Below are 24,219 nucleotides of genomic sequence, written 5' to 3' on the forward strand. Positions count from 1 at the left end.
GATGTTCCACTTCGCCCCAGCACGATGCCTTCATCATCACCACTCAAACATTACGCGACGATAGAAGTGGGCAATGACACCACGGCCGCTCTCGGCGATGGCTTCGTTTCCACATCAAGATCGCGCAGACGTGGACTCCATCATCACGTTGACATCAGCAACTAGGGGTGGCCAACAGGTGATCGGCAAGCGCCTACAGGCTGACCAGCTGAACCTCGATGCTGGCCGGTACCTTCCTTCTCGTCCCGAGTATACAACGCAAGTGGTCAGGACCTGCGATGACCCAGGGTCCTTGTTTTTAAATTCGTTCATCCTTCATCATCATAGTGGTCCTGCATAATTCCAGCCCTATCAGCTTCGTCCCTCAAGTCATGGAGGTGTCGCCTTGACTGGATGTTGAAGGCGAGCAGCATCAGCAACGCTCTTGAATCTCAGTACACGTTGCGATTCGCTCTACCTATGGTATCGAGTAGTCCGCACAGACAAAACTATGTTTCGGGAGTCATGGCGCTCGGGACCACTGGACGTTGCACGGCTTACCCTGCCGCCGTTTGACATTCCGTGCGTCTGCTGTAAGCTTATAAGCTTCTGCAGCCCTACGCAAGAATCCGTTTCTGTCCACGTGGCTGCAGCTCACATGTGCCACCCATCGACATCACTGCTCAACAATCGCAATATTGACGTTAGCATCGTTCTCGTCGACGTTTCCCACTATTAGGCTTCTTCGGCAGGAATTATTGCAGGACGCGTTGTCCTTGTTCTACAGATCTTGCCGTGGTCTTACGGCGGCTCTGCGACCACGGCAGTGTTTCGGACCCCAGGCACATGAGGAGACGGGGTAAGGCAGACTCTCGTGAGGCCGAATCTCCTTTTCGGCCTGCGGCTTGGACTTTGCGCCTGTCTGGCTGGAGCATAGTAAACCTTTGGCGGGCACTTTGATACCAAAATAAAAGCTGGTTCGAAATAAGTAAGGCATTTTCATGATTGCTGCAAATGGTGAACGAGCTGAACGAATGATCTAACAATATAGAGCATCACAAGATCAGTTTTTGAGAACGCCACAAAACCCGTATCTGCGACCAATTTCACTCTGAACCGACTAAGCCGCCGACGTCCGCGTGCTTCCCGAGAAAGCATCTCTCTTCCCCATCTTGTGATTCACCATCCTGAACTACACCGATCATGTCGTTCGCCTGTCGACGTTCGCACTGTCGATCCCCGCGCGAGGCGATTCGGAAACCAAAGCAAATCGGTATCGGCCGCATCTGCGACCAAGTCACCTAAGATACTCGCATTCTACGCAAGTCCGGCGGTCACTGTCAGTGTCTGCGATGCTGTGACGTTAGTCTGACATCTGATCGATTGCAGAGTCTAGACTAGGGCCCATGGAATTAACCGCACATTCGTTCTTGCGGTGAAACCTTGGGGCGAGCTGGGGCGTGAACGTTGCCTAGAGTGTTTTCATCAGCTTGATCTGCCTCAAACCCTGCGTCCCGAGAGAGGTTTCGTAGGATCAATCAACTTACTTCTGTTCACCGGAAGAGCTGGACATGGGGTTGTCTTACAAGGCGGTGGACTCGATAGCTTGGCTCCTTGGATTCACGCAGTCTGGGTCCTACAGACATAACTTCTGTCTGAACACTGTCAGATGATGTACATTGCAAGTTGTTCACAGTGTCCGATGTATTCCAGAACTTCCTCGCCGCTTTCAAAGAGTGCCGGGTTACAGACCTACATCCAAGTCATTTAAATCGCACACTTATAGTCTTAACGTCTGAGGTTGTTTGACATGGCATTATACGAATATGAAGTCTTTCATAGCAATCCTATGGCGCATTAACCTCACAATTATTACCGAGTTTTGGGTACGTCCCGTACTTTGGCAAGCCGCGGTAAAACGCAGTACATCAACTTCGTAGGGTGCCAAAACACAACGTCCAAAATCCCACAACTATTACTCCTGAATGATTTGACTCATACCTGTATCGATACTGCTCAGACGCAATACTCGTCGCGTGCCTTTCTACAGGTCAATAACATCCTTCCACATGCTTTACTGTAAAGATCCCGAGATCCATGTGCTAACGACTATTCAAAATGTTGTCTTGGTCCTTACCTCAAGGAAAGCCATAAAATTACCACGCTTGCAGTACAACAAAAGTGGTCCCCAGTTACAAGGTCATCAACCAGACCATAGCAAGTGACACATTTGAGATATTGCCAACATTCAGATGCGCCCTGCGCCTTAGCACAAGTCACATTCTGTCCTATGACATACCTCGTTGATCATCTCTTGCAACGCTACGTCGAAGGTCTCAGGGCTGCCCTATGCTAATCGAAACCCTCAACTGATTCACTACAGCCAATCGAAGGAAACAAGGGGTCGAGAAATGGTTCCACATACTCCTGTGGGTATTAAAGCACACTATTTCATACTAATTGAGAGGGCAGGACTCTAGTCACTTCTCTATGGTCCTTGAAAGGGCACATTACACTAAAAGACGTATTGAATTATTTGGTCTAATAACTCAGCTAGACATGGAAAAAGCTTGCTCAGTTATCACATAGTCAAGTTTGTTGTACTAGCCTCTGTGATACTATCCGGCTTGTTTGAATTTAATTGTATCGTTGTTTGAGATTAGGTGACCAGTGTGAGCCCCAAGGATTAGCTGTGTCCAACTTAACTGCCACACTGCAGGTTTCTTAATGTACAAGGTTCCGACGGATCAATTGTAGGACAGGAAGGATCGACGTCATGCAGAGAGCTGTTCGGTTAACAAATGACCATAATCTTGGTCAAGTGCAGATGACCTCGTGGTACTTGCATGTGAGACAAGATTATGCACTTGGCCTGCATGTCCAACAAGTTGCACTGTATGTCTTGATATTTCCTGTCAGCACGACTTAATGTTGATAGCGTAAAAAACTCAATCAGTGGAGTTTAGTCTCCGGTTGTACTGTCATATAATCTGGACTGTGGACACAGCCCTTATACTAGCAACACTCCAAAGATGCACGTCTAGAAGGAAATTTGATAGGAATAACGTATTCTGCAATTGGAGTTGCTGCACTAAAATCATAACAAACCTCGCGGCGATGGCCATGCCCTCGAAACAATGGGGTATATCCAGACAGAAAGAAAAAAAACCAACAATCGTCTTAACAATCAATCCTGAACGCCGAGCTTCTTTTGATTTTCGGAGTCGTTCCAATCTTAGAAAGCATTAACAAAAAGCAATCATTATCTCATCAAGGCCAATCTACCTCTATGCGTACGCACAGAAGTAGATGATGGTCAAGCCCATCGCGTACCATCCTGCGTACTTGCCGGCACCAAGTGCGATGCCAGCATCATCGGTACCGCCGGGAGCAGTCGTTCCGTTGGGCAGAGTTCCGTTCAAAATCAAAGTCCTGGTGCCATTGACATCGGCAACGTTGACTAGCGTCTTGTTGAGGGCGTCGTAGCTACCGTTTCCGACCAAATCCTTCAGGTACAAGTCGTTGTCATTCTCATCACAGCCGCACACGCTGTACTCTTCGCAGAGACACGTGACAGGCAACGAGCTGTTGGTACCATTCGGGTTCGTCGCGTTGTGGGCAGATTCGTTGATGAAGCGGTACGGGTTGTGGAAGTAGTACGGGTAGACGCTGTAGAGCCAGAGGCCTGGGAGAAGACCGATAAGCAGTACGGGCGCGAGGACGGCACCTGCAACCAGCCCTTTTGGTGTCTTGCTGCCAGACTTGTAGGGTGTTGATGCTCCTCCTCCATAGTAGCCGCCACCACCGAATGAGCGCGAGGGTCCAGAGCCTGCGACTGTGGCACCGCCAGCGTTGGAAGCGGGAGATGCGCGACCTGACGATGAGGAACCGCCTGAGCTGCTGCCGCCCGATTTGCTTCCGCCTGAAAGTCAATGTCAGTAATTTTCAGCGCATATACTTTCAATGTGAGTCGCTTACTGCTGCTGCTGCCTCCTCCTCCGCCTTTACCACCACCGCCTTTACGCTTCTCTAAGGTGTGCTCGGGAGCTAAAATATCCGAACTCCTGATGCTGATAGCCCGATCATCGCGAACCTTAACGTCAGTGTTCGGCACGGATACCGCGTGTGCTGTAGAGGCCGCAAAGGCGAAGTAGGTTGCGATATGTAATAGTCTCATGCTGACGTTGTAGTGTGACGGTTACCAGTGATGTTGGTGTCGCGCGTAGGTTGGTGTGAAAGATGACAGTACGTCGTTAGTAATAGCTGGTCGAACAATATTCTCGTCGCGCAGAGATTTGTTTTACCGTGGACAGAAATTTAATGGAGAACCGACCGGGTTCAAGGCCTATTATATGTATGATGAAGAGTGGTAAGGGAGGCGAAGGCAAACACCATGTCATAGTGCACTGCCCTGCAGCGGACACCATTGATGAGCGGGTTTGCGATGCCAAGCAACTAAGCCACGAGAGGAGAGGTTGGAGGAAATTGCCTCGGCGAATCGTATTCACCGCAAAGGTGCTGCGCCGCTTTACTCCGGTCTAAGTGGAAAGATTTGAATATATATCAATCAGATGACCTGCCGGATTTGATGGTAGTGAAGATTGGCGCATTCAATCATTTTATCCTGTGCAAAGATATGGGTGAAAGAGCAGGACCACATTCGGGTTCACAGTTCCCGGTGCCAAGCCATGATTTCATGAGTGCGATGCGGATCTCCCCGCGGATGTAGAAGCTTTGAGCACAGATCTGGACAGAAAGAAGCATCATCAGGTCTGCCTTCTATGACGATGTATTCCTTGGTAGCCACGCAAATGGGAAACACGGCATCCTGTTTTGCGATTGCCGTACGATCTTGCTGTAATAAGCGACCGTGCGAATGGCAAATCTATGGATCTAAGCTTCCATGGGGCGGTGTGCGAGCCAAGCCAGCAATACGAGCTTATTTTCTTAAAGGCATTAGTGTTCCGATGTTCACGAGAGTACCATCTGGAGACCCTGAAGGGTACACGTCCTGGACAGATTTGGTGGCAAACTACCAGAGCAAGCCAAACACGTATGAAATCCTGAAAGTATCGTCACAAGACAACCTTCATGATGGTCAGATTAGACCCAGTGGAGGGTGTCTACCTATAGTATTCATACAATCGCGAGGCTACTGCAGCAGCTACTACGTATACATCGATACCCCCTTGTCCCATCAGCGCCTCACAATGGTCTATATTCCTTGCAATCTGGTGAGCTTCAAAAAGCTTGCGCAGCCCGGGTCGTATCCACTTGAACGATGGTTCGCGAAGTGTTGCGCAGCCGCATTCCACCGCCACGGCCAGCCTTCTTAGGCTGCATTCAGGCTGTCTAGACCCATGTTCCTGGCTGCTGGTCGGAGGAATGTAAAGCCATGAAGGCTATCTCAACGTCGTTGGGCGTCGTAGGGCGGAGCGGGGCGGAGCAGGGCGGGCGAGGTTTGAGCACCCAGAGCTGTAGCGGATGGAGGCCTCGATGCTTTACAATTTTCCGGTGAGAGCCTCACTGCCTAGGCCTGTAATTTGCGCAAACGGAATATGGCTGCTACTAAGATGCTGTGCCGCGGCCTTGGTATGCTGCTGGTCCTCCACCGTCCGAAACGGTTTGGACCTTCCTGTATTCCTCTTCAAGAGCCCGTTGCATCTCGAAGTCGGCTTGTCGTTCGCGTTTCAGTCGCTGCTGCTCGTAGTCACGGATGACACCTGCGTGCATAGCCTGTGTCCATGTGTCAGTCACAAGTGAAGAACAGCAGATGCAGTTTAGCTCGTACAGCTTTCTCTGCGCGTTGAGAGTAGTGAACGAAGACGACGATGCCAATTGCACCGAGCGAAGTGGTAGCAAGTGTCAGCTTTGATGCGCGCGACATGATTGCAGTATCAACGGGAGATGGACGAGTGGAGCGGAAAGCGGGATTCTCTCGGTGGAGAGACTTTGGAGAGCTTGGGCCGCCGCGCTGCACCTTGGCGGAGTGCTGCCATGCACCTCCGATGCGCTCTGTACTCTGCTAGCTCGTGAATACAACCCACGATTTCACACGCCCATCATGGTGAGCCCGTTGACTCGAGTGTGCGTAGACTTGGTCTGACAGCTTCTAGTCTGCCCAAAACTCCGCAGGAATCCAGACGCTGCTTGACGTAAGGCGCCTAGTCCACGCCTACCCGCATGCTGCTCACACAGTATTCAGGCCGAACGAGAGGCACAGAAGATCGTGCAGCAAGGTACGTCGTAACCTATGGACTATGCTGACCTGCAACTGACAAATTGCAGCACGAGAATGTATGCTACTCCTGCCGACATCTGAGTCGTTGCGCTGACCCCACTAGACCGTACGAAGCGAGTGAAGGACGCCCGAAGCGAAGCGCAGAAGGAGATCGAAGACTACAGAAAGGAGAAGGAGGACGAGTTCCAGAAGTTCGAGAAAGAGGTCCACAATCACACACCCGGCCACCAGACATTTGTACTAACGGCGTCATAGCATAGCTCTGGTAATAAGAAGGCTGAGGATGATGCGAAAAAGGACACCGACGGCAAAGTCAAGGAGATTGACGATATTGGCAAGAAATCAGGATCCAAGGTCGTAGAGCAGCTCATCGAGGTTGCCTCGAATGCGAAGCCTGAGCCGCCGCGGGGACGCGACTGAGTTCTTCTCCGACGAGCCGAAGCAGTCTGCCAATACGTATTCTCGAGGACATATGCCTTGATTCGATCTGCACAGCTATTAGAAGAGGTCTTGCGGGTTTATCATGCTTGCTACATGTAAAGCGAACGTAAGGAGCTTTGTGGATGGAGTACGAATATTACGATTCTGAACTATTCACCGTCCATGTCGCCACGTCACGTACACGTTTGCATTATTACAAAGTAAACCAACCTTGAACATGCAGACTAGCTTTCTTTCGGCCTTTTATCCAGCATCTACTGGGACAAAGGAGTGGTTTGGTGCATCGTTCAAGTTGGGCCATGTAGCCAAGACAACATACACGTCAATATCTACGACCTCGTGCTTATTGTACCCACTGGCGCTACCGAACTCGATCATGCGCAAATGTAGTGATTATGAACTCACGTGGTGCCGTACCCCAAGTGTGGTAGACCCTGGTCGTGTGTCGGCGCGTGCAAGTGTGCACTACGTCATCTCCAAACTTTCCAACACGGAGTGCATCGCCCACGCGCGCACATACTCACATCATCAAACGATGCACGGCGACCAATGATACGGCCAATTGTACACGCGAGACTTTGCTCGCTGCGAACATCACGACGCGCCATCTTCACACCTTATGCGCGACGCGCGTTCAGCAACGCGCATGCACGGAAGGAAGACCCGCGGCTGCAGGACATTGGACGCAGCCTCAAAGACGAATACGCGGTGGTCAGAGATGAATATGGTACAAAACTTACATTTCCCGTGATGATGACAGTTGCTCACACCAACCAGATACCCCCGTATGTAGCGCACTCGCCTCGAATGTTCGCTCGATTTGTAATGACCACGTAGAAACACACCGTTGTCCTCGCCCATGGCCTCCTAGGCTTCGATGAACTCCGGCTTGCGGGGCAATTTCTTCCGGGAATACAATATTGGAGAGGCATAAAGGATGCACTGGCGGAGAAGGGCATTGAGGTCATCGTGGCGGCTGTTCCAGCCTCTGGCAGTATCGAGGCTAGAGCTATGCGTTTAGCAGAGGACATAGCACAGAAGGCGCAAGGAAAGGCCGTGAACATCATTGCGTAAGACTAGGACCATTGCACACGAGTATATAATGGAAGGCTAACTTGAGACAGGCATAGTATGGTGCGTTAGTGAGACTGGAACATTACCGTACCTGGGCTGATTCTTCAACAGGGGTACAGAAGTCGTTCTTGACAATCGGACTCAGCTGAATGACTGCAGTGGACTCGACTCACGATACATGATCTCTCGACTGAAGCCTGGGAATGTCAGGGTTCTGTCGTTGACAACTATTGCCACACCTCATCGTGGCAGTGCTTTCGCAGACTACATGTTCGACACCATAGGTCGTGAGTGGGCTCGTCCGTTTTAGAGCTCCCATCTAACTCCAAGAAGCCCGCCAGATCCGTAGATTGTATCGAATCATGGAATACTTTGGACTGGAAACGGAAGCTTTCTCCCAACTGACGCGCACATATATGAAAGAGGAGTTCAATCCCAAAACTCCAGATGTAGAAGGAATCAAGTGAGCGCCCGTACTCCTTCTAAAAGACGTGCTGGTTGATCGATCATCAGGTACTATTCCTACGGTGCAAGCTTGGAGCCGTCGTCCTGGTCCGTGTTCGCGCTGTCGCATTCAATTATCAAGCAGAGAGAAGGCGGGATCAATGATGGACTTGTCAGGTATGAACTCACGTTACACATTCTGCCGAGTGTGCACTTAACATGTATAGTGTGGCATCAAGCCAGTGGGGAGATTACAAAGGCACATTGGTCGGCGTTAGCCACTTGGATTTGATAAATTGGACCAACCGCCTGAAGTGGTTCTTCTGGGAGCTTACTGGAAGCAAACGAAAGTGAGTCTCTATCCCAATTGTCGCCTTGTGAAATTAAAGTGCTGATTCGAAATAGCTTCAACGCTGTCGCATTCTATCTTGACATAGCAGGTACGCCACCCAGGCACTGCGTCACAACGCAACGCGCCTCTCATCTCTGTAATCGTATTCCCGCTGACTCCAGGACCAGACATGTTGGCGAAAGAAGGCCTGTGAGCAATCTCGCCGTCTCTGCCACCTGGCTCAAACGGGTGACAATCCGAAATGGCCCCCAAAGCGTTACGCGTAAGCTCCTGAGTTAGCCTTACCCGAGGAGTGTGCATGTGCTGCCACAGTGTTGGGGGAGGCCCGCGAGGGAAGAGGCTTCAGCGAACTGCGGTCGTGGCTGTGCTTGGGGAATGAGACGGGGAATGCGGCTGGGATTTGCGCAAAGCCGAACGCCGCACTGGAGCTGCATGCCGTGCACGCACCCAGATGTCGAACACGCGATGCAGAACGGTGCGCTCATTGTTGATCTTGTTTACCATGCAAGAAGCAGTAGACTTTAGAAGATATTCGTGCGTGGACAATGTGATAACTTCCTTGGATCTTTCCCCAGCGCGCCCAGGCCCAAGCAATGACGTGTGCGGGGAGGGAGCTGGGCGCGAAAATGCCCCTCCGAGCAATCCGTGCCTCTTCAGCCAGACTCACAGCTACACACCGACTACGCGTCTTCCGGCTGTGTTCAAAGCTTTGACAACAACGTCCCCCAGCGCATCAACAAAGTCGACCAGTTGTGACTGCCGTCCAAGGATAAAACGATTGACATGTGTCTTCCACCCTAATCACGCGCTTGCGACAACACCTCACATTACAAACAGAACAGCCTCTAAGAACTAGTATCGCGTGAGCGGCAGCGACCGCACTCACAACAAGATGCTCGTTCAGCTACACCTCGACCAACCGCATGACGGTCCACAACACTATACCAACCTAGATGTACTCAGCGGCAAGGTTCATCTACGAGTTCCAAACCCGGGCAGCATCACCAGTATCGTTGTCAAGCTCGAAGGAGAGTCGCGCACTCGATTGTTAGCGCCTGTGAGACCGGATCGTCCGGACAAACAGAGGCCTGTGTTGGAAGTGCACAAGTTTCTGTACAAGACGCAGGTAGTATGGCCAGCAAATACGCGCTTGGAGGACGTCAATCCCAAAGCAAGCTTCACGATCAACTCTGGCAACTACGACTACCCTTTCCAGTTCAAGGTCGGTACAACATCCCCGAATCTAGTCTTCTACTAAGACCTTCTGCTAGATTCCTCTTAATACCCAATGTCAGCAGCAGAACAGCCTAACTACGAATGTCTCCTTCGCGAATATGGTTCCCGAGGTAGCCAAGACACCTACGCAACATATGAAGGGAACCCTTCCGCCTTCCTTGAGCGGCTTCCCTGGAGAAGCGGAAATACGATACTATGTGAAGGTAACGGTAAACTTGCCGTCATTCTTCAAGGAGAACCCCAGGGCTACAGCCAATTTCACTCTGCTACCGATTGAGCCACCTCGCCCGGCAGCTACAGACGGCGAGGCGTACGCAAGAAGGCAACATCAATTCTTGGAAAACTTCCAGAGTCCTTCCGTTGGCAAAAAGAAGGGCCTCTTCGACAGAAAATCCTCAGTCCCGACGTCACCAACTGCCACTACGACACCACGTGTGACGGTGGATGCACGTCTTCCAAATCCCGCTATCCTTACAGCGAACCACGATCTACCCTTGAGACTTCTCGTGAAGAACATGAGCGAGCGCACAAAGAACGTGTATCTACAAATGCTTCAAATTGAGTTGATTGGCTACACCAAAGTCCGCGCGCATGAAGTCACAAGGACTGAGTCAAACAGCTGGATCCTCGCCAGTATGAGCAACATGGCGATTCCTATCGGCTCCATCTCTGACCCCGTGGGTACTGAGATTCCCATAAATCCGGAGTACTGGTCCGGCAAAGCCGTGCCCAACTCGGTAGCGCCAACTTTCACAACCTGCAATCTGAGCCGTTTCTATGAATTGGAAGTACGCGTGGGTCTAGGCTACGGCTCCTACAACCATGGCGAGGACCAGCTCGTTGTTCTTCCACTACGCCTGCCTGTGAAGGTCTACTCCGGCATTGCCCCGCCCAAGGCTCTTCTGGACGCTACGCTTGTGGGTGCAGACACGAAGTTGAAGCCTGCGACGGGCCAAGATCTCAACGCACCGCAGATGCCCACGACGCCGACGCACCAAAGCGGGTTCCCGCCTGCGCAGGGCGCGACCCAACAAGAAGCGCCTGCGTATGATGATGCACCGCCCAGCTATGAGGATGCCGTCGGGCAGGACCTACCCCCGATCAACGGTTATAGAGGTTCCTACGACCCTCCGCCTGTACCCGAGGGCGCGCCGAGATTTTCGGACGAGAAGCGCAGATGAGGGGTAGAAGACATGGGAACAGCGCAACCTGCATATGTCGCACACGTTTGCAGGCTGCGAGTGCGGATCGACGCGGCAGAAGACTCAGGCCTGCGTGTCTGATCCAATCATTCGAGCGTTTGTACAGCCTTGTGAGGACTTGGGGTAGGATCGATGAAACGATCGCAGCCCACGGTGCTCGCTTCACATTGTTCTGGTAGCTAATATCCAATCACGATGTTTCACCTGTTGATCGAAGTCTGTGTACAGTTGTTACTTCTCCCAGGTTGCAATGAGTATTTCTCTGAAGGCCGGCGATGTACAGCATCTCGTGGTGGGACGCTGTGCACCGTGCTGCAAGTGAGGCATTTTCGCGCGGGCGGCGACTGGGTTGTGTAGCCGGGATTGTAAGCGGTGCTGCCGTGCGTGTGGGGTTCGCGAGGTGGCGGACGGGGATGCGCGTAGAACAATGTTGCGGCGCCGCTTGGGCGTGGTCATGGCAACAAGCAGGGCACGATGCGCGCACGAAACTGTTCCCGAAAGGCTGAAGCAGATAGCGGTCCAGTAATGCGACGGTCAAGCAGTAAGGCGACTACCGGCCAGTCGAGCAACGGCTTTGCTTAGCAGTCGTTGCTGCCTTTACAGCGTCTCCAAGAGGTAGTCCACGATGTTGCCGTGGTGTTGAGTGCCAGCCACAGGGTCGCGGTATCGATAGAGCGGGTATTTATCTTATCGTCGGCACCGCATGCCCACGATTCGAAACGAACCCGATCTCCAAAACGCGCGCAATGCGCGCAGAAGCACTGCTTCCCTGTTTGTTGTCGAATCGCATCGTGAGAAAACATGCGCGGCGCGTCAACACAGCGCACACGCGACGGACGGGAGCACCTGCGTCCGTTCGCAACCAATCTTCACCGGTCTTCTGCGCCCAGCCACGGCTTTTCGAGGCGGCGTGCAGAGCTACTGCGGGCTACTGCACGGGAAAGCGCTTGCTTCCCGTGCATCCGCGCGTTCGATTGGCCCAGCCCTCGAAACGTTTCAGGCCCGGCTCCAGGCTGCAAGCGGGGCTGCAGCAAAGGCGAATCGTCGCGTCGAACACGTCGACGAGACATAAGAACACGCTCTTGCACCGCGAGATGGTCGTGTTTTCGCACATCAATATACAGCCCGAATCCAGCAGTCGGCAAACTGGTGCTGCCCGAAATGGCCGCCGTCTTGACTCACACCTGCGTCTCACGTGGAAGAGTGGGGAAGTGCAGAAGGGATGCGGTGACGGTAAATATGGGCGAACAGAATGCGGTCCTCAGGTTCTCGTTGTTTCCTGAAGTTGTTTCCGACGCCCTGCACCTTTGCCACCGACTGCTACATTGAAACGAACCTTTTGACGACTACGACTGTTCACATTTGATGCCATCTACGAATGTATTCCCCACCACGAACACCACCGGTGCTCAAGCGCACGGTGTCAGGCGACAGCCACACTAGCTATGGCAGTGTGTCGACTGCCGCTTCGCGATCGAGCTCGAGGCTGCTGTTTGGCGAGATCCCGCTGACACCCGCGACTACTATTGACGGTCGATGTGAGATCCCCTACGTGCATGTGCCGATGAACTCCCAACATTGACTCTGTTAGCAACGCGGTCAAACAGTTCTCTTGGCCCCATATGCAACCTTGTGCTATCGACGAGTTCTTCCTTTTTGCGTTTCTGGCTGAACGATACTTGCCGCGACAACCTGTTTGCCCATCTCGAGGAAGAAGACTTTCCCAATTTTCGTCTGGTGTGCCATGACTTCGCGACGCGGGCGGCGCCTGTCCAATTTTCATCCCTCACTACCACTTTCAAGCCTTCTACCTTCTCCAAGCCGGCTCGCATCGAGGCATTATCAAGGATAGGCCGCCACGTTAAGACCTTCACCTTCCACATGCCTCACGGCCCTGAGACCTTGCTACCGCCCATCATTGATCCAGAGACTGGCGAGGAGAAACAGTTCATCTACGAGCCGCAACTACAAACACCACAGCACATGCTCGGCCGCGAAAAGACACCCAAGTACGGCTCATTAGAGATGACCAACCTACTGATTCAACAATACCCGCCGCTCTTCCACGCCGCAACCAACGTCCCAGCCTTTGTCGCTGCCTTCTCTGAATTACTCAATCTCACCCACCTCAAGGTATCCTGCCCTGGATACGATAACGCCCCAAGCAACCGTCGCAGCGTCGTAGACTATGCCCTCATCTCCTTACGCATCGCCGTAGAACGCGCCCCAATGTTCAGTCTCAACTCCTTGTCACTGCATCCGATCCACCCAGGTGGCCTACTCTACCTCCACCCCATGCATGGCTTTGGCAGCACACCCTCATCTGCCAAACGCTGGACCCAAATCCGCAGCCTATCCATATGCATGGACTCTCTTTCCACCTCCCCGTCCCCCAAACAGAAGGCGCAATCTGTCGAGCACCTCCGCATCCTGCACGCCTACCTGCGCACGCTATCGCGAAACCTAACGCGCATCTTCTTCCGCTGGAAAGGGGCGCGCGGGCCCTCACCGCTGAGCTTGGACAAAGAACCCTGCATGCTGCCCATCGACGCAGACTACATGCACCCCTCGCAGCGCGGCGAAGTGCGCGGCCCGCGACCAGTGCGCTTCTCCCGTTTGCGTCACATGGAGCTCGAGAACGCCATCATGGACTCCTCCCAGATCTCAGAGTTCATCCACAAGCACCGCCGCACGCTGGTCGAGTTCAACTTCGAGGACGTCAAGCTACGCCAGGGCAACTGGGACGAAGCGCTGGAGCCGCTGACGCTAATCAGCGGGAGCGAACGGTGGAAGAGGAACGCCGAGGAGGTCATGGATGTGCCTATCGTGCTGAGCCCCATCAACATGGAGCCGAGAATCATGGGGCCGCTCCTGGAGGAGGTTGACGCTGCGATCGACGAGACTAGCAAGGAGAAGGGACCGCATAGCTTGAGTCGGTGGTTGGGCAAGCCGAAGAATTCGATGCGAAAGACAAACAGCCATGTCAAGGAGAGCTTTTTTGGAGGCGATCACGTCAAGAGGCTATTTAGGGGGACCATGTTCCACCGCTCCGTTGCTGCGGCTGCGTAGAGCTGGCGGGAAGAGCGGTGATTTGTCCGAGTACTGTACTGTGTCTTGTCAACTGTATCACGGGTGGAGACGGTAAGGAAAAGCTCGATCTTTGCATATCGCTTGGAGTTCGTTTTGGTCGGTTGGGTCTGGAGCCGGACGATGCCTTGTCATATACCCCCTTCGTCCGGCCTGGGTGGGTTGGGGATGGTTAATTCATGGTAATGGGACGGCGCACACAAACGGTGGCGACCTCTGGTGAGGAGCCCGGGACTGTTTCCTTCTTCTCTTTTGTCCTCATGTTGTTCCTTGTTCACGACGCTCACTACGCATCTTCATGCCCTTTTTCTTAATGTTGCCGATCATGCTCACGGCCTTCATGACTATCATAACTTACAAAATCATGTATATACGATGTTTACGAGTAGCATACCCCACGATCCTTCAATGAACTTTCCTACGGTACCTTTGACTGAGGGATCACCTGCTTGCATGGTTTGATTTGATGCGTAGAACAATGTATCCAAGGGGTATCTAGGTCTACCGATGCAGTAGCTTTTCGTCATCTACAACGCTCATTGCGGCCTGATGGCATACTTGCTCTTTTCTCTGATTCTGGGTCCCCACTTGAACAGTGCCCACGGGATCGGCACCGCAGCAGCACTAATACAGGCCAGTATTGTCAGCGCATAATGCGGACCGAAGTTCTGGTACATCGGCACGCCGACCACAGTCATTCCACCCGTAGCTAGATACCTGACGAGCGCGACGATCGTCAGCACACTCGTCTCATTGACCTCGTATGCATCGATCATGTACATGTACGCGCTCACAAAGATCGAGATGATGTCTGCTCCGATCATGACTGAGACAGGATAGGGCTCCAGATCGAGATTGGAGCGTAACCCGTCCACGCCATCAAGAAGAGGCCGATTGGTACGAGGAGCGCGCTGTACATGGCGAAGAGCAGGCCTGATTCGCGGTGTACTCGTGCCTTGGCCGGTATCACCGTCGCGTTCGAGTTGCCGGTTGGTCTTCCGTAATACGATAAAAGGGACCGTAATCAGCTGCTGCAGCACGTCGATGAAGAGACCGTCGCTTGTGCTGAAGTCGCTCGAGCTTTTCCAGCAGGAAGAACCCCAAGGTACTGTCTTTCTGGACTGCTGGGCCGGTTATATAAAGCTCTGTCAGTACTATACGAAGTGGGCTTCACTTTCGCAGCTGTCGTCCCACTGGAGGATCATGAGATTGCGGTCTTCTACTACACTCGAAGAAGGCGAAGCTCGACGCATAGTATGGTCAACTTCCATGTTGGCGTGCTCGGTGGATGCTGAAGGTCCGATGTGTCCCAGACGTCGGAAAGTGCGATTGACTTCATGTAGCATCACTCTCAACACATCGCTGAGACCCTCAATATTTGAGGGGACCTCAACTGCAATTTGACAAGTACGTGACGGTGTGCTGGTGGAAGATCCCGTGTGACAGTCACGGCTACAGATAGCTGCTATTGACGGTTCTCAAATCACCGTCCGAATAGAGAAGTTTGCCCGCGGCCGCGTGCACCGGATCAAAGCCTCGGCATCTTCGTTAGTGTGCTTGGCAAACGCATGGGATTCACATGCTACCCCGGATTCCATCCGCGCCGACGTGATGACCTAGCCGCTGTCACAAGCCTGCTCGGCCTCTCAAATAGCCATTATTCCCAGGGACTGACTTGACACCTGTAATACAAACATCTCCTCCATTGTAGCACTCCGACTATCACTCGCGCACGCGACATCACAAGTAAAGCTCACGCAGCTACAAAGAACAGCCACCTAGCCCACAATGTCTCTCAAGTCAGGTACGTTGTAGGCTCATAACCAATCTGCAGCATCGGCAAAAGTCCACCGGAGGGTCCTTCCGACCATCGATGCCTTTCGTGTCTTCCGACATGCACGCGACCTTTCTGCACTCTGAACTGGATGCTGACACCACGCCGCAGACGCCTTCCCCTCCTCCGTCGCATTCGATGCCATCGCCTCATCACTCAAGAACGACGAAGCCGGCCGCAAAGACGCAATCAAAAAGGGCAATGCCATATTCGCTTTCGATCTCAAGAACGCGTCGGGTGCGACCGAGTCGTGGTACATCGACCTGAAGGAGACCGGCGAGGTCGGCAAGGGCGCACCACCCAAGAAGGCCTCCGTCACACTCTCGTTGAGCGACGAGAACTTCGGCAAGCTGGTCACAGGAAAGGCAAACGCACAGAAGCTCTTTATGAGCGGGAAGCTGAAGGTCAAGGGTGATGTCATGAAGGCGACCAAGATGGAGCCGATTCTGAAGAAGGCGCAGACGAGCGCTAAGTTGTAGTGGTGAGGGCATGTAGGGAACAATATACCATATTTGAACTTCAAAGATTTCTATGCCATTGACTCAAATTGGTAGCATCGGCTACTGTACCATCTTCAACTCACGCTACGCTGCGCCCTGGTGACTCTTCCCGTGCCCTACCTCACATCGAGGATTATTCACATCTTCGTTCCATTCGTACCGTTGGTTCCGTTGACAATTTTTCCCCTGATGATGTCCGAAGCCTTCTCAGCTACAGCATACACCAATGAAACAATGTTGCCCTGCACGTGTGTAGGGAAGATCGAAGCATCGACGACCCGCACATTGCTCGTCCCGTACACCTTGCAGTGATTGTCAACGACACCTCCTTTTTCTCTCGGTAGCATCGCACAAGTTCCGATGGGATGATACTCCGTTACTGTGTTTGCAGCCGCCAGCTTCTTAGCTTCTTCAAGTGTCTGAGGCATGCCCGTGGCTCCGGTAGATGGGTGGAACTGGACTTGGCCGTCGGCGTTAAGGTCCAGCGCCGATCGCAGCGGTTCGTACTCTGTCAACTTGAGGGCGTGGACGACACTGCGCGCCGCCATGTCGAGATCGAGGGGATGGTCAAAGTAGTTAGGGTCAATTGTAGGGTATTTCGTTGGATCCGAGGAATTGATGTGGATGCTCCCGCGAGACAGGGAACGCGTGGAACATGTCGCCAGGATTATCCAGTTGCCAGGCTCATCCTGTATGAAGACCTTTGATGGAGTATCGCAATTACGAATGTCTGCTCCTACGGTAAGCAATACGAACTGAGTGACAGCTTCCTTTGGATCCATGAGCTGACGAGCTAGCAAAGTATCACGACCTCCCGGGTCAGCATCTGGATGCAGCTTCCTGTACTCCGCGACCAGAGACTGGATGTGCTTCTGTGCGTCCTGAAGTTGGGGATCGAGAAGCTCAAGCGAAATGAATCCGCAAGTAGTCGGGGCATTAGTGAATGGGCCTGCTTTGTGATGAAGGTAAGCCTCCATGGCCTGTTGTGCAATCTCTGGGTTTCTGAAAAGCACTTCCGCGGTGGGATATTCGTCCTTCACTTTCTACGACCAACGTGAGCGAAGTAACGTCAGTACCTGAAGACATAACTTACTATAGATATTCCAGTAGCAGAATGGTCGTTCAGATTCTCACCTACGGCAGGAAGCTCTACGACCACATCCACTCCTGCTCGGGACAGAATTTCCGGTGAGCCTATACCGGAGAGTTCCAAGATTTGTGGCGAGTTGACAACTCCGCCACAGACGATTACCTCACGGTTGGCTTTGACATGGTGGGTAGTTCCATTGACGATGAAATATACTCCTGTCGCCTTCGCATCCGCAGAACCAATCTTCTCGAGGTCAATCTTTGACACTAGCGCATTGGTCAGAACCGACAGATTGCTCCGGTCCTTGTTCGGTTCGTAGTATGCTCGGGCCGAGTAACTACGACGCATAGTCACAGGATCCACAGTTGTGAGTTGATTGAATCCACCTATTGCGGAGCCAGTACGAGGATCTTTAGGAGTAGGATATCCGGCGTTGAGTGCGGTTTCTGGCCATATCTCCTGGTTCCAGGTGGTGTCTGCGTCGCAGAACGAAACCTGTTACTTGCTTAGCATGACATACAGATACGACCTATACATAAAGCCACCAACATACCTGGATTGGGCCGTCGGTGCCCCTCAACTGCGGATCAATGTACTTGTCGTTGATCTTGGAGCTGAGGACCTTCGAAGACGCGTTGTACCTCTCGAATTTACGATAGTATGGTGCCAGCCCATCGAAGTTCCATCCATTGTTCCCTAGCTCTTCCCAGTTGTCGATGTCTTGCCTGTAGTATGTCAGTTCACAACTGCCTCCAAGAAAAATTTAGGATACAAGGAGAGCCTACCGCGAAGCCATTGAAAACATGTTGTAATTGACAGCAGATGATCCTCCCAACACCTTGCCACGTACCCAGCCATGCACACGGCCCTCGGTTCCTTTCTGATAGAGTAGTGAGTGTCCGCATCCCAAGAGTCTCGATACACACATACCTGTGGCATCGTCTTATAGCTCCAGTCATACTCTGGCTTGTCCCAAAGCTGCAGGAACAGATTCGGCGCATCCACAAGCGGATCATCCAATCTGTCATCTCCGGCTTCGAGCACTCCAACAGTGACATTAGGGTCCTCACTGAGACGGGCAGCAACGACAAGACCCGCAGTTCCCCCTCCGATTACGACATAGTCGTATGGAGTCTCGGTAAACTCTTCTGGCGACATAATTGATAGACCTCGATGAAAAGTCTGCTAAGAGAGGAGGCTTCAATGCAATCCTGTAAGGAGTCCTATATGTGCCCCGAAGGCAGGCACCACGAGTGGCGCCATTCTATTCGCATCGTAGTGCCTGTTATAGCTCGGAAGCGTCAGCAAACTACTGCATCAGCATCAATACCGATAGTCCATCATCATTTGTCAGTGTACATGTAAGCCTTTTCCGGAAATACACCTCCCCTCCACAAACGATACCGAGTCATAGACACAGTGCAATGATTGGGCGCTCACTCCCTAGAAGAACTGTTCTGGTAGTGGTTTGCGAAGTTGACTTGGTTAGTGGCGCGCGCTACCCATGGTGTTACAAACAACGTGTAATTATGCTCGACTAGTTACCGAATATCTTTCAATGGTGAAGAATAACCCCACCCAGGTCATGCTGCGAGTTAGCTTGAAATAGGCATTAACGCGTAGAAAGGGCCTCCAGGTGCGGGGCAAGCGCCAGCCGCACTACACCAAAATCAGCCAGCAACGCGAGCAACAACTCAACTCAGACACAGGTTTAGGCATGGTGTCGATGCTGCCTCCCTTTGACCAATATTTCGTCCCTCGGCTGTACTCCATGTCGTTTCGTAAGCGTCATACGGAGCCGTGAAAGGCGATGCTACCTGAATCACATCCATGCAGGTGTAAGCTTATTCGTGCTCATTCGTAGTCGGGGAGCCACCCTGAGCTAATGCAGCCGCTAGGTACTACAGTACCACATGATTTCCCATTCAAAGCGGAGACAGAGTTCCTATTGTGACAATAGCACTGATCGGTCGCGTGATCGTAAAATAGACATCTCTCCTTACGATCCCGATAAAATACCACCACGGCTTTGAGTCTCTGTGACATAAGTAGAGAATCTCAACGTTGTAAATTCAAGGTGTTCTGTCGGTAGATCTCGCCCTCAAATGGACATATACATGAGATAGTAGAAGTTACAAGAAGCCGGGGTGAACATTCGCTCGGGGCAGAAGTAGTACAACATTCTAGGACGACGATTTGAATATCTCCATGCACGCCGCAGATTGATTGCCCGAAGAGTACTTCGAATAGCTGCGCTGAGACAGCACACGCATACAAAGCTTGTATAAGAATTTGGGTACACCGTGTTACCCCACGTGGGGCATTGTGCTACTCAATCCGTTGACCCACTACTGTTCAAAACTTGTTACTTGCGTATAGACGAATAATCGAAATCGGCAATTCCTCCTATAACTCATAATTGATGAAGCCCCAACTGCCACTGTGGTCACCATGGTGTCATTGGTTTGAAACGGGTTGCAGAAATTACATTACCTATCTATCACTTAGAGTTAGTACAGTGTTGTATTCAGAAAACTGTTAACATCTTTCTCAAGGTCAAACTCCTCAACAAAGGGGTCTTCAACTTCACGCCGCGGACCCGAGCATCTTCCTGATCAATCTCTTCCTCCGTAGCTCTTTGATGTGCGCGTGAAACACCTACGGCGTTATTGCTGACTAGGCACTATCAGTAACGGGAGTTTCATACCTACCAAGCATGACTATCTTGTTGCAGGTATTTCAGCATTGCCTGGAGTTTTTCAAGAATGTGAACCCTTTCTCCAAGAAAGATAAAATTGAGAGACATCTATCCGATTCATTGTATTCGGGCCTACATACGTGCTCGTTAACGCCGTCCAAGGCGATGCGATCCCCACTCCCTGAAATCGCCCATCACCTGTGGCCACTCGGTGCTGGACTTAGCGGAACGATGCTTTGTAAATGGTTTTCTTGGAGCTAGAAGCAAGAGATATGGACCTCGACCGTACGATGTTTTCTCCGAAGCAAGTGCGACAACGCTAACCCAAAATCGTATTGCTCGGGCCCGATTATACTACTGTACGTTCACAACCCGTTGACTGTCGCAATGCAAGTCCGTGACCCCCGCTATGTCCGGAATACTAAGATCGCTTTCTCCGCGTCATGCCCACTATATGAAGGAGAAGACGCCCGGCATGTTGCTGCCAACTCTTCAGAGTTCTCCTATTGCCTTCCCGTCTCACAACTACCAATCGGGATCACTTTGGAGCATTGAACGAAACAAAGTATTGCATTATGGGTACCGGCCCTATCAATGGTATGTCCCCGGACAACGACAATCACATCCGTAAAGTCGCCGTTATTGGGGTATGTTGTCAGCCTCATGTCTCTCTAACCCCCTTGCTTGCCATGACCCGGGCCTGGGATTTTGTTAAGCAGCAATTGACTGTGGGACAGGCTGGCGGCCACATGGGCAGTCATATCGTCTCTCAGCTGCTCCAAACCGGAGAGCATACCATCACCGCTATCACCCGTCCCGACAGCACCGCCTCGATTGTAGATGGAATCCGCACTGTCCGGGTGGATTATGTCAACGACGATGATGCAGCCTTGGTAGCCGCCCTCGTAGGGCAACAGGCTCTTCTTATCACCATGTCGGTCACTGCGCCCCGCGACACCGTGCTCAAACTCATCCGCGCCGCGGCTAAAGCAAAGGTCCAATTTATCCTACCCAACTGGTACGGCCACGATCCTGCCAACGAGCAGATGTGCAAAGATAGTCTGCTTGCTCAAAGCCTCGACGCGACATGCAACAAGGTCAAAGAACTGGGCGTGAGCTCGTACTTCCTGCTAGCCTCCGGATTCTGGTACGAGTGGAGTTTGTCTGGCGGACCAGATCGCTACGGCTTTGACTTCAAGCAGCATTCGTTGGTATTCTTCGACGGCGGTGAGACACCCATGAACACCACGACATGGCCTCAAAGCGGCAGGGCGATCGCGAAGCTACTGAGCTTGAAGATAAAGCCAGACGGAGCGGACGACCAATCTCCTACGCTTTCGCAGTTTCAAAATAGTCCGGTGTATATCTCGAGCTTCCGAGTTACTCAGCGCGAGATTTTTGAAAGCGTCAAGCGTGTTACGGGTACTACTGATGCTGATTGGAGCATTAGTCACGAGACCTCGGAGCAGCGCTGGAAAGACAGTATGGATGAGATAAAGAAGGGAAATTTCAGCGCTTTCACCAAGATGCTGTACAGCCGAGCGTGGTTTCCGAATGGCGATGCCGACCACGAGTCTAGCCGGGGGCTTCATAATGATATGCTTGGTCTACCAGTGGAAGACTTGGATGAGTGGACAGCCGTCGCGATTCGCATGGCGGAGAACGACGAGGTGCCTTGGATCATGCATTAAGTAAAATATCTGTTGAACCTTTGCATTGCCCACACCATTGGATCATGCCTTTAGTTCAACGCGATTGTCCTCATCAGGCCCATCCTGAACAGAGACAGGATCCTTCTCCTCTCGGCTGGCATAGACGCCCTCGTGCTCTCGTCTCCTATCTGTCCGCTTCTGCATCCAGACGAGAAGTGCCGTCCAGATGGCCACTTTACTGTATTAGCTTCAGAATATCAACGTCATGGAATGGATATATACTTACATGCAATGCTCGTCGCAATCATCGCGTACATTCCCCTTGTGAAATATGGTGCAAAGTTCGCACCATAGAATACGATGCTCCACCATGCATTAATCGCATTATTCCCCATATTCATGGACGCTATGACTACAGCTCGAAGGCTGTCCTCTTCGTAGCGCAAGACGTCGTTGGCCCATGCGAAGAATGTTGCTTGACATGCATATACGCTTCCTGCCCAATAATACATAGCAAAGTGAATGCTAGTACTTTCTGGGTAGGCTAGGATGAGGGCGCTGGTCACCACGCCTGTGATGCCGATCCAGTACCCGACTTTGATATATTAGCGCTTTGAAGCCCTCAGGGGAGACTGAGCCCTACCGAGATAACGTCTTCCACCCCAAAAGTCTGTCAGTGTGGCCCAGAACAAAGTCGAAACAATGCCGACAGCCGGCACACCAGTTGGGTAGTTGTTCAGCTGTGAGACAGTATACTTTTTGGTTGGATGAGCTTTCATGTACAGCGACAGAAGCGCGTTTGAGCTGAATGATTCTGTCTCGCCGGCGATCATCCAGAGGACGACGAAAAAGTACCAGAACCATGTTGAGAAGCAGTGTTTGAGGAAGCCCCAGGAAATCGGTGTGCGTTCTGGGGTTTCGGGTACCCGAGAGATGGCGAGAGCTTTATCATCTGCCGTAAGATATGGCGCTCTGGTAGTTCTTGGTGTATCAGGAAAGAGAAAGAAGCCATATATCGCGACGGGGATTGTGATAATACCGTCGATCACGAATAGCCAGCGCCAGCCGGACAGGCCGCTCAACCCGTCCATGCTAGAATGAATACCGGTTTGGATAAAACCACCAATCATGGTTCCAGCAAGCCCGGAAGCTGTGAAGATTCCAGATCGTTTACCAAGCTCGCGTTCAGTATACCTACGTGAAGGGTAAGCAAGAGTGTATGCATATCACTCATTCACACACCAAGAGCCCAGAATGTAGTGGGTGCCAACAAAGGTGGACGCTTCGAAAATAGCTTGGAAGAAGCGAATGGCCATGATGTCTCGCGGATGTTGCGCGCCTGCCGTTGCCATTGTGAGGCCAGCCCAAATTACCTGTAAACCGTCAGTGTTTGCATAGCCTTATTGCCATCCCACAAGACTCACCATACAACTGGGAAAGAAAATCCTCGGTTTCACGTAGTAAAGGGCTATATTGCATGGCACTTGTCCAATGGTATATCCCACCGTGAAGACGGTGTTGATTTGATTGAGTTGGTTTCCATGAAATCCAAGCTCTTCTTTCATTCCACTGACATACGCATTGTTGAGATTGGTCCGATCCAGATAGTTCAGGAAGTACATCAAACAGCAGAAAGTGAGGATGAAGAAATCGAGTTTAACAATCAACTTTCGCTCACCAGGCACTCGTGACTCTCCTCGAAGATACTGGATGAATGAGGCCATGGTGTGGGGTGTACTGCGAACAAGGCGAGAGCACTCGCATGAGGCAGTATAAAGTGCAACGGTCGGTTCTGTTGGATGTAACTCTGGGGCGATAGCGTCAAAAGGTCCGACTCGATGAGGCGGCAGTGCGAGAGGTGGATCCAATACACTGTGTACGAAGGAGTTTCCACCCTAGGCTAGCTGATCCTGCGGACTCTGATACCCGAATGGTGATAGATACTGCGCATTACTCCATGACCCACGACCTTTCAGATAAGGCCTTGATAGCTGCAACTTGATCTTGACTGACAAAGTTCAACAGCGATAAGCGTACTTCCGCACAAGCCCTGTTCTGTGGGTTTGCGCAAAGCAAAAGTTGGTCTCGAAGAGAAGAAAGAGAAAGAGTGCAGATTTCGGCGACGCGCCAAAACTTCCCGAGCGTGTTGCGTAAAGCTGCCGAGAATGCGGGGTTGTGCCGAATCTGATCTAGTGCTTCAGACGCCCCCATCGTCATCATGGGAACATCTGATGCTTCCGTAACTAAAATGCATTATGTGGGGGGCGTTGGTGGCGTTGGCTTTCCGCTGCGGTTTAAAAGCTTATCTCCTGCGTATAACGACGAGATGGCCCAAGACATCGCGTATCCCGCGTTTTATTTACACGTTTAGGCACATGATTGATCGCTA

General features: G+C 51.9%; 12 protein-coding genes across 12 annotated transcripts; 6 read left to right on the forward strand and 6 right to left on the reverse strand.

Annotated features, from left to right (window-relative positions):
* Window positions 1-695: 695 nt before the first annotated feature.
* On the reverse strand, window positions 696-915 carry CC84DRAFT_1163878 (uncharacterized protein; the record flags this gene model as incomplete). Its single annotated transcript, XM_018178355.1, has 1 exon — window positions 696-915. A coding segment is annotated over one exon (181 nt), but the record flags the coding sequence as incomplete, so codon positions are not given.
* A 2,351-nt stretch (window positions 916-3,266) lies between these two features.
* CC84DRAFT_1088243 (uncharacterized protein) lies at window positions 3,267-4,156 on the reverse strand (the record flags this gene model as incomplete). Its single annotated transcript, XM_018174248.1, has 2 exons — window positions 3,267-3,853; window positions 3,958-4,156. 2 exons carry the CDS (start codon window positions 4,154-4,156, stop codon window positions 3,267-3,269), a joined length of 786 nt encoding a protein of 261 aa, XP_018038134.1.
* A 1,275-nt stretch (window positions 4,157-5,431) lies between these two features.
* On the reverse strand, window positions 5,432-6,073 carry CC84DRAFT_716452 (uncharacterized protein). The gene is made up of 2 exons (XM_018187139.1): window positions 5,771-6,073; window positions 5,432-5,715 (listed from the first exon to the last, which is right to left on the reverse strand). Exons 1-2 carry the CDS (start codon window positions 5,864-5,866, stop codon window positions 5,548-5,550), a joined length of 264 nt encoding a protein of 87 aa, XP_018038135.1. The 5' UTR covers window positions 5,867-6,073; the 3' UTR covers window positions 5,432-5,547.
* Window positions 5,614-7,004, forward strand: CC84DRAFT_1258795 (H+-ATPase G subunit). Its single transcript, XM_018184857.1, has 6 exons — window positions 5,614-6,064; window positions 6,096-6,134; window positions 6,185-6,218; window positions 6,268-6,276; window positions 6,324-6,424; window positions 6,476-7,004. Exons 1-6 carry the CDS (start codon window positions 6,044-6,046, stop codon window positions 6,638-6,640), a joined length of 369 nt encoding a protein of 122 aa, XP_018038136.1. The 5' UTR covers window positions 5,614-6,043; the 3' UTR covers window positions 6,641-7,004.
* A 206-nt stretch (window positions 7,005-7,210) lies between these two features.
* CC84DRAFT_1216678 (alpha/beta-hydrolase) lies at window positions 7,211-8,724 on the forward strand (the record flags this gene model as incomplete). Its single annotated transcript, XM_018182833.1, has 9 exons — window positions 7,211-7,388; window positions 7,439-7,446; window positions 7,499-7,731; window positions 7,847-8,022; window positions 8,069-8,198; window positions 8,249-8,356; window positions 8,407-8,529; window positions 8,585-8,619; window positions 8,699-8,724. 9 exons carry the CDS (start codon window positions 7,211-7,213, stop codon window positions 8,722-8,724), a joined length of 1,017 nt encoding a protein of 338 aa, XP_018038137.1.
* A 328-nt stretch (window positions 8,725-9,052) lies between these two features.
* On the forward strand, window positions 9,053-11,189 carry CC84DRAFT_718185 (uncharacterized protein). Its single transcript, XM_018187144.1, has 2 exons — window positions 9,053-9,753; window positions 9,803-11,189. The coding sequence occupies exons 1-2, from the start codon at window positions 9,424-9,426 to the stop codon at window positions 10,946-10,948; spliced, it is 1,476 nt and encodes a 491-aa protein (XP_018038138.1). The 5' UTR covers window positions 9,053-9,423; the 3' UTR covers window positions 10,949-11,189.
* Window positions 11,190-12,347: 1,158 nt separating this feature from the next.
* On the forward strand, window positions 12,348-14,038 carry CC84DRAFT_1175510 (uncharacterized protein; the record flags this gene model as incomplete). The annotated part of the gene is made up of 2 exons (XM_018180162.1): window positions 12,348-12,507; window positions 12,561-14,038. The coding sequence occupies 2 exons, from the start codon at window positions 12,348-12,350 to the stop codon at window positions 14,036-14,038; spliced, it is 1,638 nt and encodes a 545-aa protein (XP_018038139.1).
* Window positions 14,039-14,315: 277 nt separating this feature from the next.
* Window positions 14,316-15,376, reverse strand: CC84DRAFT_718379 (uncharacterized protein). The gene has a single exon (XM_018187147.1). It carries the CDS (start codon window positions 14,878-14,880, stop codon window positions 14,593-14,595), a length of 288 nt encoding a protein of 95 aa, XP_018038140.1. The 5' UTR covers window positions 14,881-15,376; the 3' UTR covers window positions 14,316-14,592.
* A 75-nt stretch (window positions 15,377-15,451) lies between these two features.
* On the forward strand, window positions 15,452-16,421 carry CC84DRAFT_1163884 (oleate-induced peroxisomal protein). Its single transcript, XM_018178356.1, has 2 exons — window positions 15,452-15,860; window positions 16,002-16,421. The coding sequence occupies exons 1-2, from the start codon at window positions 15,845-15,847 to the stop codon at window positions 16,367-16,369; spliced, it is 384 nt and encodes a 127-aa protein (XP_018038141.1). The 5' UTR covers window positions 15,452-15,844; the 3' UTR covers window positions 16,370-16,421.
* Window positions 16,422-16,445: 24 nt separating this feature from the next.
* Window positions 16,446-18,638, reverse strand: CC84DRAFT_1258801 (alcohol oxidase; the record flags this gene model as incomplete). The annotated part of the gene is made up of 5 exons (XM_018184858.1): window positions 16,446-17,433; window positions 17,484-17,975; window positions 18,034-18,205; window positions 18,266-18,360; window positions 18,411-18,638. The coding sequence occupies 5 exons, from the start codon at window positions 18,636-18,638 to the stop codon at window positions 16,528-16,530; spliced, it is 1,893 nt and encodes a 630-aa protein (XP_018038142.1). The 3' UTR covers window positions 16,446-16,527.
* Window positions 18,639-20,915: 2,277 nt separating this feature from the next.
* On the forward strand, window positions 20,916-22,040 carry CC84DRAFT_1163889 (putative oxidoreductase CipA-like protein). Its single transcript, XM_018178357.1, has one exon. The coding sequence runs from the start codon at window positions 20,928-20,930 to the stop codon at window positions 21,867-21,869; it is 942 nt and encodes a 313-aa protein (XP_018038143.1). The 5' UTR covers window positions 20,916-20,927; the 3' UTR covers window positions 21,870-22,040.
* CC84DRAFT_716162 (MFS general substrate transporter) lies at window positions 21,891-23,887 on the reverse strand. Its single transcript, XM_018187137.1, has 5 exons — window positions 23,255-23,887; window positions 23,073-23,203; window positions 22,474-23,024; window positions 22,117-22,425; window positions 21,891-22,063 (listed from the first exon to the last, which is right to left on the reverse strand). Exons 1-5 carry the CDS (start codon window positions 23,552-23,554, stop codon window positions 21,912-21,914), a joined length of 1,443 nt encoding a protein of 480 aa, XP_018038144.1. The 5' UTR covers window positions 23,555-23,887; the 3' UTR covers window positions 21,891-21,911.
* Window positions 23,888-24,219: the final 332 nt, after the last annotated feature.

This window comes from Paraphaeosphaeria sporulosa, assembly GCF_001642045.1.
Source record: "Paraphaeosphaeria sporulosa strain AP3s5-JAC2a unplaced genomic scaffold CC84scaffold_4, whole genome shotgun sequence".
Lineage (NCBI taxonomy): Eukaryota > Fungi > Ascomycota > Dothideomycetes > Pleosporales > Didymosphaeriaceae > Paraphaeosphaeria > Paraphaeosphaeria sporulosa.